This window comes from Canis lupus, chromosome 4 (assembly GCF_048164855.1).
Source record: "Canis lupus baileyi chromosome 4, mCanLup2.hap1, whole genome shotgun sequence".
Classification (NCBI taxonomy): Eukaryota; Metazoa; Chordata; class Mammalia; order Carnivora; family Canidae; genus Canis; species Canis lupus.
In genome coordinates, this window is record NC_132841.1 from 36,971,316 (window position 1) to 36,989,448 (window position 18,133).

Here is an 18,133-nt window from a genome sequence, read left to right on the forward strand (position 1 = left end):
GTATCTATTCTTTTAATTCCTCAAATAATCCTATAAGGTAGATATTAATGTTCCACCTTTAGGTACAGGTCAGCTCACTGAGATCACACAGCCCTGCAGAGCTAAAATCTGAACCCTGGCTGCCCAATTCCAGAGCCTGAGTTTTTGCTGCTACACTAGACTGCCTCTCCAGGGCTTATGCCTCTCCTTCTGTGAGACCTTCCTTAGCTACCAGGGCTTATGCCTCTCCTTCTGTGAGACCTTCCTTAGCTACATGGGCAGGAGTTCCCTCTGATGTTTATCTGTTGGATTGGGCATTGTGGGTCCTGGGCACTGACATGAGAGACCATTCCAGGATAGAGAAATTCAAACCTGATCTCAGGGATGCTCAGAGTAAGAGGGGCCCTGATATTAAGTTGATATGAACCCTTGGGCTCAAATTCCCATGTGCCACAACAATGTTCAAAATTAGAAAGACTGACAATACCAAGTGCTGGCAAGTTGGTGAGTTGATAGAATCACAGTGGAAAACCATTCAGTAGTATCTAGACAAGCTAAACACACATTTATTCTATAACGCAGCAATGCCACTCCCGGGTCTATGTGTGCATGTGCACACCAAATGACACAAGCAAAAATTTTCAAAAGAATTTTATTTATAATAGTTCAAAACTGAAATAACCCAATTGTCCATCAACAGAATGGTTTAATTGTGGTATATTCATACAATGGAATACTACTACACAGCATGAACAAAAATGAACTTCTGACACACACAAAAACATGGATGAATCTCGCAGGCATAATACTGAGCAAAAGAGGATGTGATTCCATTTTTATAAAACTCAAGAGCAAGCAAAACTAGTCTACGGTGATAGAGGTCAAAACAGTGTTTACTTCTGGGAGATAGTAACTAGGAAGGGGAATGACAGAAACTTCTGAGGAGCTGGCAATGTTCTGTATCTTGATCTGGAGGGTGACTGCCCAGATGTATACACATATGTAAGGATTCATCAAACTGTACTTGAAAAATTGGAGCACATTATGAAATGTAGCTCAGAAAGTTAGGGAAAGAGCGGTATTTCAAATAAAGACAGTTTCTGGATACGGCTTACACAAGCAGTTACTTTTGCCCATCCCCATCCATTCTTCTCCCTTAGTCTCCTGGAAGGAGCCCCACACTTTCTTCTTTTCTCTTCCAGTCAACGTGTTTTAAGTAGAGCTCACTCTTTCCCAGGGCCCCAAACCAGGACACCATTTCCCCTAGTTGCAGTCATTAGTTTAGGAATCAGAATAGGGCCAAACTAGCTAATGAATCAATCCAGAATTTTTTTGGGGAACTAGTAGGTAAAGATGTTCTTTCTGTACTATAGTTGCCTATCTATCCTGGATACAAGCCTGGAGCTGCCAGTGGCCATCTTGCTAACTTCCAGAGAAAGAGGCCACACAGAGGAAAGCTGAGTAAGACTAAATTCTTCCTGAAGGGACACCTGGGTAGCTCAGTGGTTGAGCATCTGCTTTTGGCTCAGGGCTTGATCCTGAGTCCCGGGATCGAGTCCCGCATCGGGCTCCCTGCATGGCACCTACTTCTCCCTCTATGTCTCTGCCTCACTCTCTGTGTCTCTTGTGATTAAATAAAATCTTAAAGAAAAAAATTCTCCCTGAAGATACTGTCAGAACCTGGATCTATCCATCCCTGTATCGAAATTTTTCATTAGGTGAATCAATAAATTTCCCTTTTTACCTAATCACTTTGATTTCAGTTTCTTACAGTTATAACTGGAGTCTAATATACTGGAAATCTTGGATAAAATATTGAGAAGTATGAGGGGGAGTTTGGAAGATAAAATAACCACTGAGCCTTGTCCAGTCTATTTTATGGTTGCTTGCTCTGTGAGACCACAGCCCTGTTAGAAGTTGGGCGGGGGCAGGCCCAGGGGTCCTGTGGGAAGGTATTTTCTTTTTTTTTTTTTTTTTTTTTTTGGGAAGGTATTTTCATCCTTGTTTGGAAAGGGTTCTGGACTAGGAATCTAGAGAACTGGATTCTACTCTCCATTTTGTTGCTTCTTGGTGGCAGGTCCTTGGGCAAAATACTATATACATCTTTGAGTCTTTTCTATAAAATGGAATATCATTACCTTGCTCAAAAGGCAGTTAGGCAGATCAAATGCAGCTTTTTCATCCCCTTAGGTGAGTTAGTGCCTGCATCCTGGGCATTCTTGCTGCACCCTGTATGACCCTCTATTGCCATAATAATCTTTTTTTCTTCTTTTGATAATAATCTTTATAGTATTTCTCCCCAAGGGCAAGAAAGTATTCATTCCTGTACCCTCTTGCCAACAGAGCTGGGCACACAGCTAGTAGAGACTCCTGAATCTAGACTAAGAAGTCTTATGGGCTAGGGGCTCATTATCTGGCAGCCTACCCACCCTTTTCCCCTTCATTTCCTTGCCTGATATATGAGGCTGATTCTGACATCCTGGATAAGGTAGAAGGACTCCAGGGAAATTGCTGAGACAGTCTAAGCTTTGGATGCTGGGAGCTGAGAACCCACCATGGGGGCTATGTGGGGCCTTTCCCAGCTGGTCAAAAGCAGGTGCTCAGGAACAGTTTGCTGAGTGAAGAATGGGGGCTGAGGCTGCCTGGGTACCCTCCTCAGATCTGGCTATCTGAAACAAATGTTGGACAAAGGGCTCCTAAGGCCATCACACTTCCCTAGCTCATTTCTGGGTCATAGAAAAGCTTCCTGTAAGAATCTCTAGGCCAAAAGTTGATGGAACAAACCTAGTTCTGAGTAAGAGCTGTGTAGGAAAAGGCCATCTTTCTTACCTATACCCTCATTCATGCATTTGTGCATTCATTCAACAAATAGTTCAGGACACACCACTCCACATTAGAGAAGTGGAGATGAAAGAGGTTAAGGCTCAGTTCTGAAGGGATTAGCCTGGAGAGAGCCATATTGGACATAGCCTCCATTTTGGCTTTCTTGTTGGTCTCTTGTTCTTCTCCCCTGCATCTCTTTTCCACTTAACAGCCAGCCAGAATGATCCTCTCAAAGAAAGTAGATTCTCGGCTGAAACCCCTTAAAGACTCCCATGAGACCCTCTGTACAGGGGGAGGCAGATAAGTGGATGAGGTTGTACTAAGCCTGGGAAGGCTTCCACAAGGTTGCCAAGCAATTCAGATGTTTATCTCTGTTCCACCTCTTAAGATCACTATTTAAAGCCCCAGGAATCTGAGAGGGGTGAGGGTAAGTGGTCAAGACACACATATTAGATCCAATGGCATTATGGCACCAAATCTCAGGTCTGTCAAGCTGCAGTCTGGCTCATGGATAAATTCTTTATTTAGACCAAGAGACAGAGCATAAACACGCGTGCGTGCGCGTACACACACACACACACACACACACACACACAAATATGTAAAGGCATTTCACAGGCAAAGGGATAGGCAATGGGGGGAAGAAGCCACGAGAGCAGCTAGGGGCCTACAATGGTTATCATTTCTTGGAATTGCTGCTTAAAAGCTACAAGGAAAAACCCACTCCCAGTGAAGTCCCAGGCCATAAAAACACAGCAGAGTTGGAAAAGTCTAAGTTTGGGGCCTGGGGAACATCTTTTTCCTCATTGCAGAAATCTGTACCAGTTCTCCTTTCTTTTCCTGGGGGTCCTATTCTGTTCCTTGGTACCCAGGAATCTCCTGGTGGATGATGGGAGAGGGCTAGCACCACAGCAACCTGGGCAGGTGATTTGCTGCATAAGGAGGAGAGGGCTAGTAGAGCCAAGGAGCAGCAATGAACCTTTGAGCTGGCTGGCATGAGGCAATTTGCCTTTAAGGGCACAGAACCATCAAGGGAACTTCCATGTGGGGACTTCCCCACATGACCCTGGGTCAGAGCACCTCTCTGATAGAGGAGGGGAAAGGCTCCCCCTTGAAGCTTTCTGTGAGCCCACAGGGTACTGAAGCCTCCTCCAGCTCTAGCTTTTCCCCAGTTGCTGCAGATCCTTAGCACCATTCAGGAACTGTGGAGAAGGGGCAAGAAGGACAGCACTGCTCTGCCAGGACTGTGTCATTGCTCCAGGAGGAAACTTCACAGTGGGCAGACAGCTGTATAACTGGCCAGTATCTGGTCCCAGGTTCAGGAAAGCCTGTACTTTTGGGGGCAATATGGAGTGTCATATTAGCTCCAAACTTCCATGGGGTAGCCACTTCCATCTACCCTTTGCCACCTAGGCCAAGGTCTGGTGTGAAAGCTCCAGGTTTTATTGGAGCTGCCTAGAGCCCAGGGAGAGCTCAGTTCTTTAGCTGCAGAGACTGGTTCAAAACTGACCTGCAGATGACAGACAGGCCTGGGGCTCATGACATGTGGCCCAAGGGGACTGGGGAAGGGGAAAGGCCTCCAAACTACTATCTTGTGAGGCCCCGAGTCCTCTCAAGATCCACCCCCTTCCCTTGTCCTGACCTACAGGGTCCATCCAAAAAGGGAAGAGCAGGGGTGTATTTGCCTGGACCAATCAGAGGCTATCTGTGGCCCACTCCTGCCTTAGGTCTATGTGTTCTCCAGGTATAAGAAACGAGGAAGAGGGAGCCAAGAGCTGACCATGGTAACGGGAAGCTGGCTCATGGCTGGTTCAACCTGGGGTGCTGGACAGAAACATCTCTAGTCTTCCAAGGTGGCTGAGTCTTTCTCAATGGGCTGCCTTTGCATTGGAATCTGGCCCAGGGGTGATGCCACTGTTTTTGGTGACCTGTAATTTGAGAAGGAATAAATGCACAGGATCAGTTTATGGTGGTTGTGAAGGTGTTCCAGGTAGTTTATTCTAAGGATAGTACAGCTCTTCCAGGGCCCTAAGAGTAATAAGGAGGGCAGCTCTCGTTTACTGAGGGCCACTGCATGCTAGGCACAATGATGGGTGCTTTGCTTCCAGCATCATATTTCATCTTCAAGGCAACTCTACAAGGAGATAGCACCCCTTTTATATATGAGGAAACTAAAGTTCAGAAAGTATAAGTCATCTGCCTCCAGTAAGCTTTTTTTTTTTTCCCAAAATGTTTCCTCCTAGTAAGCTTTTTATTTATTTACTTAAAAGATTTTATTTGTTCATTCATGAGAGACACAGAGAGAGGCAGAGACATTAGGCAGAGACAGAAGCAGGCTCCCTGCAGGGGGCCTGATGCAAGACTTGATTCTAGGACCCTGGGATCATGCCCTGAATTGAAGGCAGATGCTCAACCACTGAGCCACCCAGGCATCCCCCCAGTATGCTTTTTAAAAGTGTGGTTGATTCCGGACGGCAGCCCATATCTCCACTCTACCAAGCCATTTATTCTGATTACAGGGCCCTATATGACCTGGATAGTACAGACTGACCATTTCCCGCCTCATACTAAGTCAAAAGTAGCTCTTCTGTCACTCTTATCCCACTCTCTGGGCATCTAGCAACACCTGTTATTATCTTATTTGTTTATGAATTTGCTTAGGATCTGCTTCTATCATTAGACGGGGATCCAAAAAATCAGGGAACACTACTGGTCTTGGATCTTACTGTAGTCCTAGTGCCCCAAACAGGGCCTGGCACAAAATAGGTACTCAATAAATATTTGAGTGAATGAAAGCTTATCTTTAATAGTTGCCCTTTTTGGTACTAGCAGAATACATATATTATCTCTAACTTTCATGTTATCTTGTAGGGTGAGGATAATGAGCTCCATTTGGAATGGCAGAGCAAAATGAATGTGCTTTGGAATTAAAAGATTTGAATTCTGGGTTCATCTCCATGTGACTAGCAATCTTGGGAAGTCACTTAACCCATCTGACATTAGGTTTCCTTGGGTTGGAAAAAGGGGGTTTGTATGTCTATAGTTCACAGCTACTATTGCAATTCAACAAATTGTAGCTATAATCTCACAGAAAAAAAAGTGGAGGTTCAGAGAGGTTTACTAACTCACCCAAAGTCACATAGCTGAAAGTGTAGAAAGAAAACAGTAAACACCAGCATTCTCAAGGTGGGGTAGCCCCAGGGAAGGGCTCTGGCTGGTCTACTGGCTGGTCTACTGAAATTGCCACCACTCAAGATGCAAGGAAAGTATGCTGAAATGGGAGTGAGCCCAGGCTAGATTGCACAGGCTTGTGTCAAGTCCATATCTAAAATAAGCCTAATGAGTCCTCCCAATTTAAAAAATATATATAAATAAATAAGAAGATCTGCTGCAATACGGGAGGGGAAACTTCAGGCAAAGAGGACCAAGGACATTTTGACTCTAATATTCTGTTTCCACCATCTTTAATTCATTCAGCTCTGTGAGCAATGCAGAACATATCACCAAAGTCAAAGAAATCATTTCAGACTTGCTTGCTTGAAACTGTTTCCTCATCTGTAAAATGGGGATATTCCCATCTCAGAAAGTTACATAGTAGCACACTGTCCACACTATCCAGTTCCCTTCTGAGAGGAAGGGACAGAACCATGTGAGTCCTCCCCGGTCAGACCATAGAACCTTATGTTATATGGTGCTACAACCTCCTTATAAGCATGATGCCCTGGAGGAGTGTCCTGTGAGCCAGACAAGACTTGAATTAGTTTGAATTATAGGCTCTGCCTCATACTATCACTTGAAATCACTATTCTGTCTGTTATAATAACCCCTTCTTCCTAGGGCTGTTGAAGGATTACTAGACAGAATTTGCTTGGCATGTGCCCTGTAACAGAACAGGGGTGCAAAGAATGTTAGTCATTTTCAAGGTTATCATGAACAGATGACTGATTCTTTTTATCTCTTCCCTTCAAAGCACTTATCATAATTTATAATTATTGGTTGTTTACTTGTTTATTGTTTGTCTCCTTCCATCAGAACGTATGGTCAGTCATGAGAGCAGGGACTGGATCTGTCTTGGTGTTCAATAAATTTTTGATCAATGTGCAAACCTGGTCATATTTGGTAATAACCCATAGAGGGAGCTCTTGCCATAGAATTGATGGCAGTCAAGACTAGGTTCTTTAGGCCAGTGGTGGGGGAAAAAAAAGCTTCCCTAGTGAGACTGCTCAAGGGCAAGAAATCTAAGTATTTTAGGAAACCATCAAGGAAATTGTCTATGCTTCTCTACTAAAACCTTCAGCCCAGTAGGTCCAAAGGCTGCAGGGAAGCTGATGGGAGAAAAACTTAGTGGAGACACTTCTTCATGTTAACTGAGAAAAGGCTGCCAGGATTCCATTTTCACAAAGGAATATCTGTTTTGATTTAGAAGCCCTGAGTTCTTGTTGCAGATCCTTGAATTTCAAAGGACAATTACTCACTGGTTCTTGTGTTTGAAGCCGCTGACATGAGCTTGATACTGTTCTATGGAGTTCAGCATTATCTTACACGTCTTGCAGGGGTAGCCCTTCCCAGCTGAAACACACATAAAAATCAAGATGCTTAGTTATCCAATAAGAAGGGACCTGGGGACTACTGCTTTTGGCAGTAAATGTCCTTCTGAGGATGGATGGTGGGGTAAGGTTAGGTGGTTGGCCCTGAGGAGAATCCCAGAGGCCTCAATGCTCAGGGGGCACAGGGTGCCTATGTGCTTCCTGGGGTTGGGAAGCATCCTGCTGCATGCCCAGCATTGAACCTGGTCCAGAGTAGCTGTCTGCTGAGTAAATAAATGATTGACAGAACAAAGAGGTGACATTTGGTATAACTGTCTTTTCTACCTTGACTGTGCTAAGTGGTCTCATTAAGGATTCCCCTCACTGAGAAATCTCTGGGAAATTTCCACTCTCCTCGCGCTTGCAATAACCGTAATTAATGAGAATGCCTACTATGAAAATTAATCTGACTTTCTACCTTGGGGCTCACAGACACCCTTACTACCAGGGCTGATTCAATGACAAAGTGGTCTTTGTTCATGTGGTCTAGTAGAGAGCATGGGTCAGGAACCAAGATATGGTTGGAGCTGGACTCCTGGCTCTGCTTTCATGTGATCTTGGCTAAATCCCTTCCATTTTCTGATTCTCAGCTTTTCTCAACTATAAGCCAATTACACCATAACTTATAACCATAACACTTATAATAATAAAAAGCATATTATTAACCAAGTACCTGATATAGGCCATGTATGCTATATAATTTTGTCTGGCCCCCATGACAATCTTGTGAGAATCATTACCATTATTTTATAGATGAGGAAAATAAGGCATAGTCACATGCCTAAGAACACAGAGTTAGGAAGTGACAAACTTAGGCTTGACAGGCCATAAAGGGTGTACTTATTCTAGCATGCCAAACATTAGCTATACAAAAAAGGCAGCTGTACACATAACTTTAAGAGCTGTCTAGTTCTGATACTTTTCTAATCATCTGCCATCCTAAAGTTTCACAATTCTGGAGTGAGATCACCTCGGCTCAAATCCCAGCTCTATCATTTCTTACCTGTAGGACCACAGGCCAGTTACTTAACCTCTCTGAGATTTGGTTTCCTCATTTGTAAAAGTGGGGCTTCTCTGAGACTCAGGTTCCTTACCTATAAAATGAGGTTAATATTAGTATCAACCTCATAAGGTTATTGTAATGATTTAAGTAAAAGCATTTGACACATAGGAAGTGCTCAACAAATGAGAGCTTTAATCACTAATATAATTTTACTCTTATGGGTTCAGTGCATAAAGAGGTGAGAGTATCTTTTTTTTTTTTTTTTTTTTTTGAGAGTATCTTTTAAATAGCCTTCCAACACAGCTGTTGCTACTGTGAACACCAATGATCTCTATTCTAATACGCTAGCCAATGCTCCCAGTGACATTTGTTTCCTTTGTATCTTCGGGTATTTCCCAGAAGATATATCCTTAAAAAAACTTAAGGGGAAAATTACTGCAATCAGAATTCAGGTCCTTTTTAGACATTTATGGCCAGGATTTCCAGAAGGCTTAATCTTAGACCCTCAGCTCTTCTCTCTCTAAACTCTCTAAGGGGTCTCATTCATTCCCCTGACTTCAATTACCACCTAAAACATATGAAATTACCAATATTTAACAGTTTCTGACCTACTAAATGGAAGTATGTCTAACCTAGAACTCCCCTGAGGTCTAGACCTATATATCCAACTGTCTACTTGGATATCTCATGGGCATCTTAAACTCAAGCTGACGAAACCTGGTTATCTATCTGGTTGCCTAATTTTGACTAGTCCCTTTCCTTTACTTCCCACATTTTTTTTTTTTTTTTGGTAAAGATTTTATTTATATGTAATCTCTACACCCAACATGGGGCTTGAACTCACAACTCTGAGATCAAGAATTTCACACTCTACTGACAGCCAGCCCTTACCTCCTACATTTGATGGCCAAATCCTGACAATTCTACTTCCAAATAACTCTTGAATCCATCTACTTCTGTCTATCTTCTCCACTGCTATCTTAATCCAAGCTCTTCTCCAGTATGAAATTACTACAATATCCCCATTGCTGGGGTCTTCCCACCCTTCTTCCTCCCTGTTCCAAAACATTCTCCACTTTGTAAGCAGAATAATCTAGTAATGCTTAAACTTAAACTGTCAGTGGCTTCCCAACACTCTTAGGATAAAGGATCAAAACCTTAACATGATCAACACCATGACTGGATAATCTCCCCAGGATAATTTTGCCCAACACTATAATCCTTATGCTCTGGGAAGTCTTCATTGATCCTTGCTCCCCTATCTTAGTTTATTCCATTTATTTCATTTCTTTTTTTTTTTTTCCCAAAAGATTTGTATATTTATTTTAGAGAGAGAGAGCATGCACATACATGTGTGCACAAGCAGAGTGGGGGACAGGCAGAGGGAGAATGAGGGAAAGAATCCCAAGCAGACACCCCACTGAGCATGGAGCCAGATGTGGGGCTCAATTCCAGGACCCTGAGATCATGACCTGAGCAGAAATCAAGAACTGGTTGCTTAACCAACTGAGCCACCCAGGGGCCCCCCACTTTTTATTTATTATTTTTTTTAAAAGATTTTATTTATTTATTCATGAGAGACACTGAGAGAGAGGCAGAGGCATAGGCAGTGGGAGAAGCAGGCTCCCTCTGGGGAGCCTGATGTGGGACTTGATCCCAGGACCCTGGGATCATGACCTGAGCTGAAGGCAGACACTCAACCACTGAGCCACCCAGGTGTCCTGCCACCCCTCACCCTTAAAGAAGATGTATTTATTTATTTGAGAGAGAGCAGGGGAGAGGGGCAGAGAGCATCTTAAGCAGACTCCATGCAGAGCACAGAGCCTGATGGGGGTTTCGATCTCACAACCCTGAGATCATGACTTTAGCTGAAACCAAGAGTCCAATGCTTAACTGACTGCTCCACCCAGTTGCCTCATTTTCTTTCTTTTTCTTAATATCTTATTTTTAAGTAATCTCTACACCCAAAATGGGTTCAAACTTAACAACCCTGAGATCAAGAGTTGCACATTCTATACTGACTGAGCCAACCAGGTACCGCATTTGTTTCCTTTTCTAAAGCTTGTCACATTTGTAGTTATTTGATTAATGCCTATTTTCTCTCCACTAAACTCTAAGCTCCACGAGAACATGGAATATCTGTCTTGTTTACTACCATATATAAAGTGGCATATATTAGGGAAGAACTCAACAAATATTTCTTGACTACATATGAATTTAACAAGACCTGAAAACCTGTTCTATGTAGTGGCTGAAGAAACTGGGGGGATCCATATAGGGCAGAGAAAGCAGACCTGTTCTATATAGGAGGAAAGGCCCTAAGTAGGGAGAGAAAACAGTGGGGTAAAGCAGAGGAGGATTCCAGTAACTTGAGTTGGGGAGGTCGGGGGGATGTTTAATGCTCTGGCTGTTGGAAGGATTTGGTTGCCTGTATGATATGCAGGCTTTAGCTTTGGTATTCTTGGATAAATAAGAGAAATGTGAGCCTAGAGTACAAAGCAAACTCCAAGTCCTTGCTCTGCTTGGTGGATGCTGCATCTTCTTGCGGGGGAGAGATGTGGACACTCTGGGTCATCCAACATTTGACCCATACTTGCCATAAGACACTTTGACAAGAGCCCCATGGAAACTATTCTCTGGACCCAACACAGAACTTGACCTAAGTTTCAATGCCGCCTCTGCTGCCGCCTAGTGTGGGACTCAGTACAAATCACCTCATCTTTCTAATCCAAATGACTTCATTTGTAAAATAGGGATAATCAAACTTGCACAACAGAGCTGCTGTGAGAATTAAATTACATGATTATGGGTGAGAGCATGTAGCTTAAGGCCTGAACTGCAGCAGCCACAGTTAAGTATAGATGACTGACTGAATGAACAAACAAGCTTTGACAGAGGCCAGGAGGGAAAAGTCAAGCTGCTAACAAACCTAAAATCTGGGACACCTGGGTGGCTCAGTGATTGAGCATCTGCCTTCAGCTCAGGGCGTGATCCCACGGTCCTGGGATCCAGTCCCACATTGGGCTCCCTGCTTGGAGCCTGCTTCTCCCTCTGCCTGTGTCTCTGCTTCTCTCATGAATAAATAATAAAATCTAAAAACAAAAAACAAAAAAACCCCAAAACCAAAACCAAACCTAAGACCTTTGCTAAGGTGGAACCCCTGTCATCTAGAATACATATTCTAGATTAGCATCCCACCTCTGTGGGTAAGAAGGGAGTCAGAGTGGATTCAGTGCCTCTGCTGATATTTTGTAGTTGGAAAGCCTCCTGCCACGTATACTCAGAGCCGAAGACAGAAGGAAGGGAGTCAGACCTCAGACCTGCGCTGAGGTCATCATTAACTTTTTCCAACTCCTGATGAAAAAGAAGGAACTTATTCCTTTGGTGCTGTTCATGGCCACAGCGGCAGGCGGAGCTTCGTCTTTCGATGTATATTCCCTTCAAAAATCTGATGTGATCCTAGATCGGAAAAGAAATCCAGAACCTTGGGAAACCATGGACCCTAGTGTACCTAGCAAGCTTATAACAATCAACCAAGAATGGAAGCCCATTGAAGAGTTGCGGAAGGTCCGAAGAGCCACTAAATGACCAGCCTTTGCTTCTTTCTTTCAAAGAGTACTCTATGAATCTAGTGGAAACATTGCTGCACAAACTAGATTATGGATACCAGGGTGCAGAAATGCTTCTGCTACATTTTTAGGGCTTGACTACATTTTCGGACTCGGGATAGGAATTATGAAGGTAGTACAGCAATGACCACATAGTTCAAAAATAATTTTGTGTTTATTTTCTTGTTGTAAATTTAATTTTGCATATTGAAATTTTAATGTTTATGATGCCCAAATGGTTTCCTTAAAGTGTATAGAGATTTATAAACTGAATTGTCTATAATAAAATACTGGGATCCCTGGGTGGCGCAGCGGTTTAGCGCCTGCCTTTGGCCCAGGGCGCGATCCTGGAGACCTGGGATCGAATCCCACGTCGGGCTCCCGGTGCATGGAGCCTGCTTCTCCCTCTGCCTGTGTCTCTGCCTCTCTCTCTCTCTCTCTCTCTGTGTGGCTATCATAAATAAATAAAAATTAAAAAAATAAAATAAAATAAAATAAAATAAAATACTATTTGTGCAATTAAAAAAAAAAAAGTAACTTTTGGAGCCAGACAGAGCTAGAGACACATACTGATACTGTCACTTATCAACATCGGGTCCTATCAGCTATGTGACCTTGAGCAAGTCACTTTGAGTCTCAACTTCTTTATCTGTGAAATGGGAAAATCGTAGCTATTTTTAGGAATGCTGTGGGAATTAAATTATAATGTATAGGTTATATCAAAGGGGGTGTGATACCCCCACCCCCTGCCTAGGTTTTCATGAAAAATTTTGGCTGATCTATAAAGCAGTCAGATGCCTCAGCAAGAAGAAAAGACATAGGATATAATTCTAGGATTAAGTATGGTAATTAGCCTTAGACAAATGGAGGAATAGATATAGGAAGGAAACTTTGGTTTAAGATAAAAGAAAAGAATGGATACAAGTTAAGATAAGCAGCTTAAAACACAGCAGTGCCTGAGTCCTGACAGTGGACAAGAGATGATGAGGAAATAACCAGGGCAGGGCCAAATAAAGGCAGGCCGGGAGCTGAAACACAGAAGGGTCAGCTGCAAGAGAACCGTGGGTAATGCTGGTTGGATGCTATCAGTCTTAGGACAAAATAGGAGAGTCACAGGAAGAGGGTTCTAAGGAGCTTGGTTCTGAATTTTCCAGATTTCTTCAGCATATAGGGCTGGCTTCTGTTAAAGGGGAAGGCTCTGTTTGTATGTGGGAACACTACAGTAAATATACAATTTTGGGGATGCCTGGGTGGCTCAGTGGTTGAGCCTCTGCCTTCGGCTCAGGGGGTGATCCCAGAGTACCGGGATCGAGTCCTGCATTGGGCTCCCTGCATGGAGCCTGTTTCTCCCTCTGCCTCTGTCTCTGCCTGTGTTTTTCATGAATAAATAAATAAAATCTTTAAAAAAAATACATCCAATTTTGAAGAGGTTTATAAAGCAGGGTCCTTCTGTGGCATTGGAAGAGTGCTCCTTGGCACCCTGTTGAAGCCATTGTTTCATGCCCATCTCATCTTGTCAGTACTGCTCAATGATGACCTGTGTTGTATGACTGTTCTGGGTTTGGGGGTTGTTAGAGAGGCATGATCTCTTCCCTTGCTCATATGTGGTCTGGAACATCTATAGCAACTGGGTGTTCACCTTTCCAGGATTGTGGCAAGAGCACAGAAGGCTCTGAGCAGCCGGTTCCCTGAGGCCAAGTTGTTTGTACTTGGATGCCATGAGGGCCTCCAGTGTTGACTGGTGCTGCATCTCCACAGCCTGAGTGGAAACCCTGAGAATCCACATGAATGCTCATGTAGACTCCACAAGACAGGGACTATGTCAGTCTTGGTCACTACTGTACCTCAATAGGGAACACAGTAGGTACTCAATAAACATTTAGACTGAGTGAAAGAGAAAATAATAATCTCCTCCCACCCCACTCTAATGATAAGCCGTGAGTAGTTACCATAATGGGAAGGGCTCCAAACTCTTCATGAATGCTTACTTCTGTGAAGTTAGGGAAAAACTAGTATTCTCTGAGTCAGAGTGGTGTCCTTCACTATGCTATTCCAGGGATATAGGCAGGTCTCAGCTGCTGAGATGAGGGGCCCTGAGGACACTAATCTGACAGAGACTGCTGAGGCCTTCATATAGGAATGTGGATGACAGGGAGATTAAATGAGAGATTGCAGACCAGTGGCCCTTGGCCCAAATCTGGCTTGCAGACAGGTTTGATTCACACAGGGTTTAAAATTTTTAAAACCTGAGGGGAATTTTTTTTTAAGATTTTATCTTTTTTTTTTATATATCATAATTTTTCTTAAGATTTTATTTATTCATGAGAGACACACAGAGAGAGAGGTGCAGAGACACAGGCAGAGGGAGAAGCAGGCTCCATGCAGGGAGCCTGATGCGGGACTCAATCCCAGGTTTCCAGGCTCACGCCCTAGGCCAAAGGTGGTGCTAAACCACTGAGCCACCCGGGCTGCCCTTAAGATTTTATCTTTAAGTAATCTCTACAGCCAACATGAGGCTTAAACTCAATCCCAAGACCAAGAGTTGCATGCTCTACTGACTGAGCCAGCCAGGCACCCCTAAAAATGAGGGGAATTCTTAAATCTTTTTAGGGATGCCTGGGTGGCTCAAGCGGGTGAGCGTCTGCCTTCGGCTCATGGTATATGATCCTGGGATCCGGGATTGAGTCCCGTATTGGGCTCCTGCCTGTGTCTCTGCCTCTCTCTCTTTCTCTGTGTGTCTCTCATGAATAAATAAATAAAATCTTTTTAAAAATCTGACTTTCTAGATTCTTTTGGAAAACTGATGATATGATAGTAACTAACTGGAGCTGCCTGGGAGAGGCATATACTCTTCAGCTAATCATATCCCCTCTTGGCTCTTCAACTTATTTAAATCTCCTGTTTGGTTTCTGCAGGCATTTGAGTTTGCAACGCCTTCTTTAAGAGATGTAAGGAGGAAAGGGCATAGCCTTGGTTGTTTGGGGAACTCCACGGGTCAGGATCTGATCCAGCTCTGGGTGTGAGCTGGGTCCCTTACCTGATGAGTCAGTGACAGCAGGGTCTGCCAGCCGCCCATAGTGTGCCATGAGTTTGAGCTTGGTTTCCTGTTTCCTGTGTTTCTTGCCCACATAATGTTGTTGAGCCATGACAGGGTCGTTGAAAGTCGCATGGCAGAGGCTGCAGAACTTGTCTGGGTCTATCATCTCTCTATTCTGGTGCAAGGCTAAGGTGGAGGCCACAAGGAAAGGGTTTGTAAGGCGTTTCGACAGAGCTGCGGTGAGAGAGTTCAAACAGAAACAATGAAAAGACCCAGAAGGTGCCAAGCTTTCTAATATGCAGAAAGGAAAGGCTGGGTCACTAATCACACTTGTAGATGTGGCACTGCCTGTGTGAATCACACAGGGAAAACCTTCTCTAAATGTGAAAACTGGGAAGATTAGGGGGAGCTCAATGACCAGCTACTTGGTCAGCAGCTCTCACTGCATTAGGTACATGAATGCTGATTTTCTCATAGTCGGAGGAGGCTTCTACTATCAAGTTGTCAAATTACAACAGACTAGAAATGTACATGTTTGTAGTCTTTTTACCCCTCAGAATTCCCGAGAACATCACAGCAAGTGGGGTAAGAAACTAGGGTGTCATTCCCATCCTCAAAGTGCCCTAGTTACAGAACTGGGAACCAATGCACAGATGTAGCAACTGAGGGCCTGAGGACCTGGAGGTCATTTAGAAAAGGCAACTGTACTAGGGAGGCCTTTTGGGTTACAATGCCTTCTAGGCTGCTAGAGGAGAGTAGAGAGCATATAACATTTAGTTACATGCTTTGTACATATATTTCCTCCTTTGGTCCGCAGAACTACCCCATGAGATAGATATTATTTTGCCACAATAGAGAGAAAAACCAGGGCTCTGATAAGTAAAGTGACTTGTCCAAGATCACCCTGCTGTCTGTGTGACACTATAAAGACTATGCTGTCTTTGTATGCTAGGCTGCCAGAATGTGGTAGGGTAACCTGAGGGTGACAGTTTATGCTTTCACCTTCAGAAAACATCCCTGGCTTTGGTCAATGTATTCATTGTTAACCAGAATCTGTTATAGACATATGCATAAGCCTCCTGTGGGTCAACAAATGTCATGGTACCAATGACAGGCCAGACTGTCAACCAGAATCTGTTATAGACATATGCATAAGCCTCCTGTGGGTTAACCAGAATTGTTACCAGAACAAATGTCATGGTACCAATGACAGGCCAGACTGCTGCTTTATGAAGTGGATGCCAAGACTCACTAATAAGTCCACATGGCTAGAATGGTGTCAGCCTTGTAACTACTGCTTTAAAAATGTGGCCTAGAACCCCCATCAATGGTGGAAGACAAGTGGAGCTTAGCAGCACTCAGATAGATGGCTCAGATGCTTGTTCATCTCTGGACTACTTCAATGGGGGAAATTTTGAGGATTTTTGGCAAGCCAGAGGAAACTTGCTGGCTTTTCTCACAATGGTTTTCCAGCATAGGAATCTCAATTTCCTTGACCACTGACTTTCCCTGTCCATTGTTTCAGTAAGTCATTTAAAAAGTAATGCACATGTTGTAGAATATTTAATATATGAGAAAATATTCAATGTGGTGTTATGTTAAGAAAGCAGGTTATACAGCAACCTGCTTATGTCTTCAGTTTTATCAAATAAACAAATGAAAAAACATACTTGTGATACATGGAAAAAAGGCCAAAGGCATAGAATAAAAGGGTGCTTTTCAGTATTTTCCAACTTTTCTACAATGAATGTAGATTTTTCAAATCAGAAAAGAGAGACAATAATGGTCTCTCTATTAAGGCATGAAAAGGTCATTCTTTAAAAGATACTGAAGAGAAACATCAGAGGTGAATAGTTAAAAGTCAAGTTGGAGGAACTGCTTCAGGACATCCAAAAAATAACAACTAAGGGAGTCTTCTCTTAGGAAACAGCTTGAAATATGGAAAGAGTATTCTATAGGGATGTTTGCTGTACTGTTATTTATAAATATCAAAAAAGGGGAAGGGGAAAATGTTCAACATTGGTTACATGTGGTATGATGGGCTATTATACAGCCATTAAAATGTTTATGAAAAAAGCTTTTAATAACATGAGGAAGTACAAATGTTATATTAAACAGAAAGTGTATAAAGGGAATTATACACAGAATATGATCTTATTATTGTTAAAAGATATAGGCACAATCTTTATGTATGTACTGGCATTTGAAATGACATCAATATATCAATGTTTCTCTTTTGGTGGTAGGATTTGAGGGATATTTTACTTTCTTCTTTTTGCATTGTTTACTCTAGAATCACTCAGAGAGAGAACATGTAGTATCATTTTTATAAAAACAATAAGGTTATTTAAAGTATTCTATGTTTATATGCACGTATATATATGGGTTTAATCTGGATATACATAAAACAACTATACACACAGATATACACATATACACATAACAAAAGATTATAGGGGAAACAGTATTCCAAAATGTTAACAGTGGTTATCTCTGAATGGCAAAATTACAGGTACTTTTTCTTTTCATATAGCTAATATTTTCCATATTTTTTACAACATGCTTCTAATACTTTTACATTAGAAAAATGTTTAATTTCAGAAATAGAGTTCTACACTCACATAATAACTTGGAAAGTGCTTAAACTATAAAATTCAGTAAAAAGTAAAAGCAGGATACAAATGGTAGATGCGCGATGATTACAACTGTATAAAAACATATCTATATGTGGCGAAGGCTAAAAATGAATATGGAAGATAACCTCTTTGTATGGAATCTTTGGGGCCTGGCATATTCCAGGGAATTTTCCCATTTATGGAAAAGATCAATCCATATAAAGATAAATGACCTATAAAGTTCTGTTCTAGAGGTAGTTTCCCCTGGCATAATGTTTTAATCCTTTTGGTATTATGAATGGTACTGACTTTTTTTAAGTTTATCTATTTTTTTTATTAATCCCTACATAGAAGGTGGGGCTCAAACTCCTGATCCTGAGATCAAGAGTTGCATGCTTCGCTGACTGAGCCAGCCAGGTGCTTCCCAACACCAACTTTAAACAAAAGCAAGTAGTACTAGTATAACTTAATGATGAACAAAC

At 42.6% G+C, this 18,133-nt stretch overlaps 1 protein-coding gene and 1 pseudogene across 5 annotated transcripts in view; one reads left to right on the forward strand and one right to left on the reverse strand.

Moving 5' to 3' along the window:
* Positions 1-615: 615 nt before the first annotated feature.
* The window catches only part of ZNF346 (zinc finger protein 346), a 35,801-nt gene continuing 18,283 nt past the window's right edge, over positions 616-18,133 (reverse strand). For 2 of the 5 annotated variants that reach the window (XM_072824029.1, XM_072824032.1), the window contains exons 5-7: positions 15,037-15,270; positions 7,278-7,371; positions 616-4,730 (exon numbers count right to left, since the gene is read on the reverse strand). In XM_072824029.1, the coding sequence (XP_072680130.1) occupies positions 4,643-4,730; positions 7,278-7,371; positions 15,037-15,270 (416 nt within the window). In that variant the 3' untranslated portion in view covers positions 616-4,642. Of the gene's footprint in view, positions 4,731-7,277; positions 7,372-8,391; positions 8,483-15,036; positions 15,271-18,133 lie in introns of all 5 variants that reach the window. The other 3 variants (XR_012029714.1, XM_072824031.1, XM_072824033.1) reach the window with 3 other exon arrangements.
* On the forward strand, positions 8,609-14,326 carry LOC140631663 (normal mucosa of esophagus-specific gene 1 protein pseudogene; annotated as a pseudogene).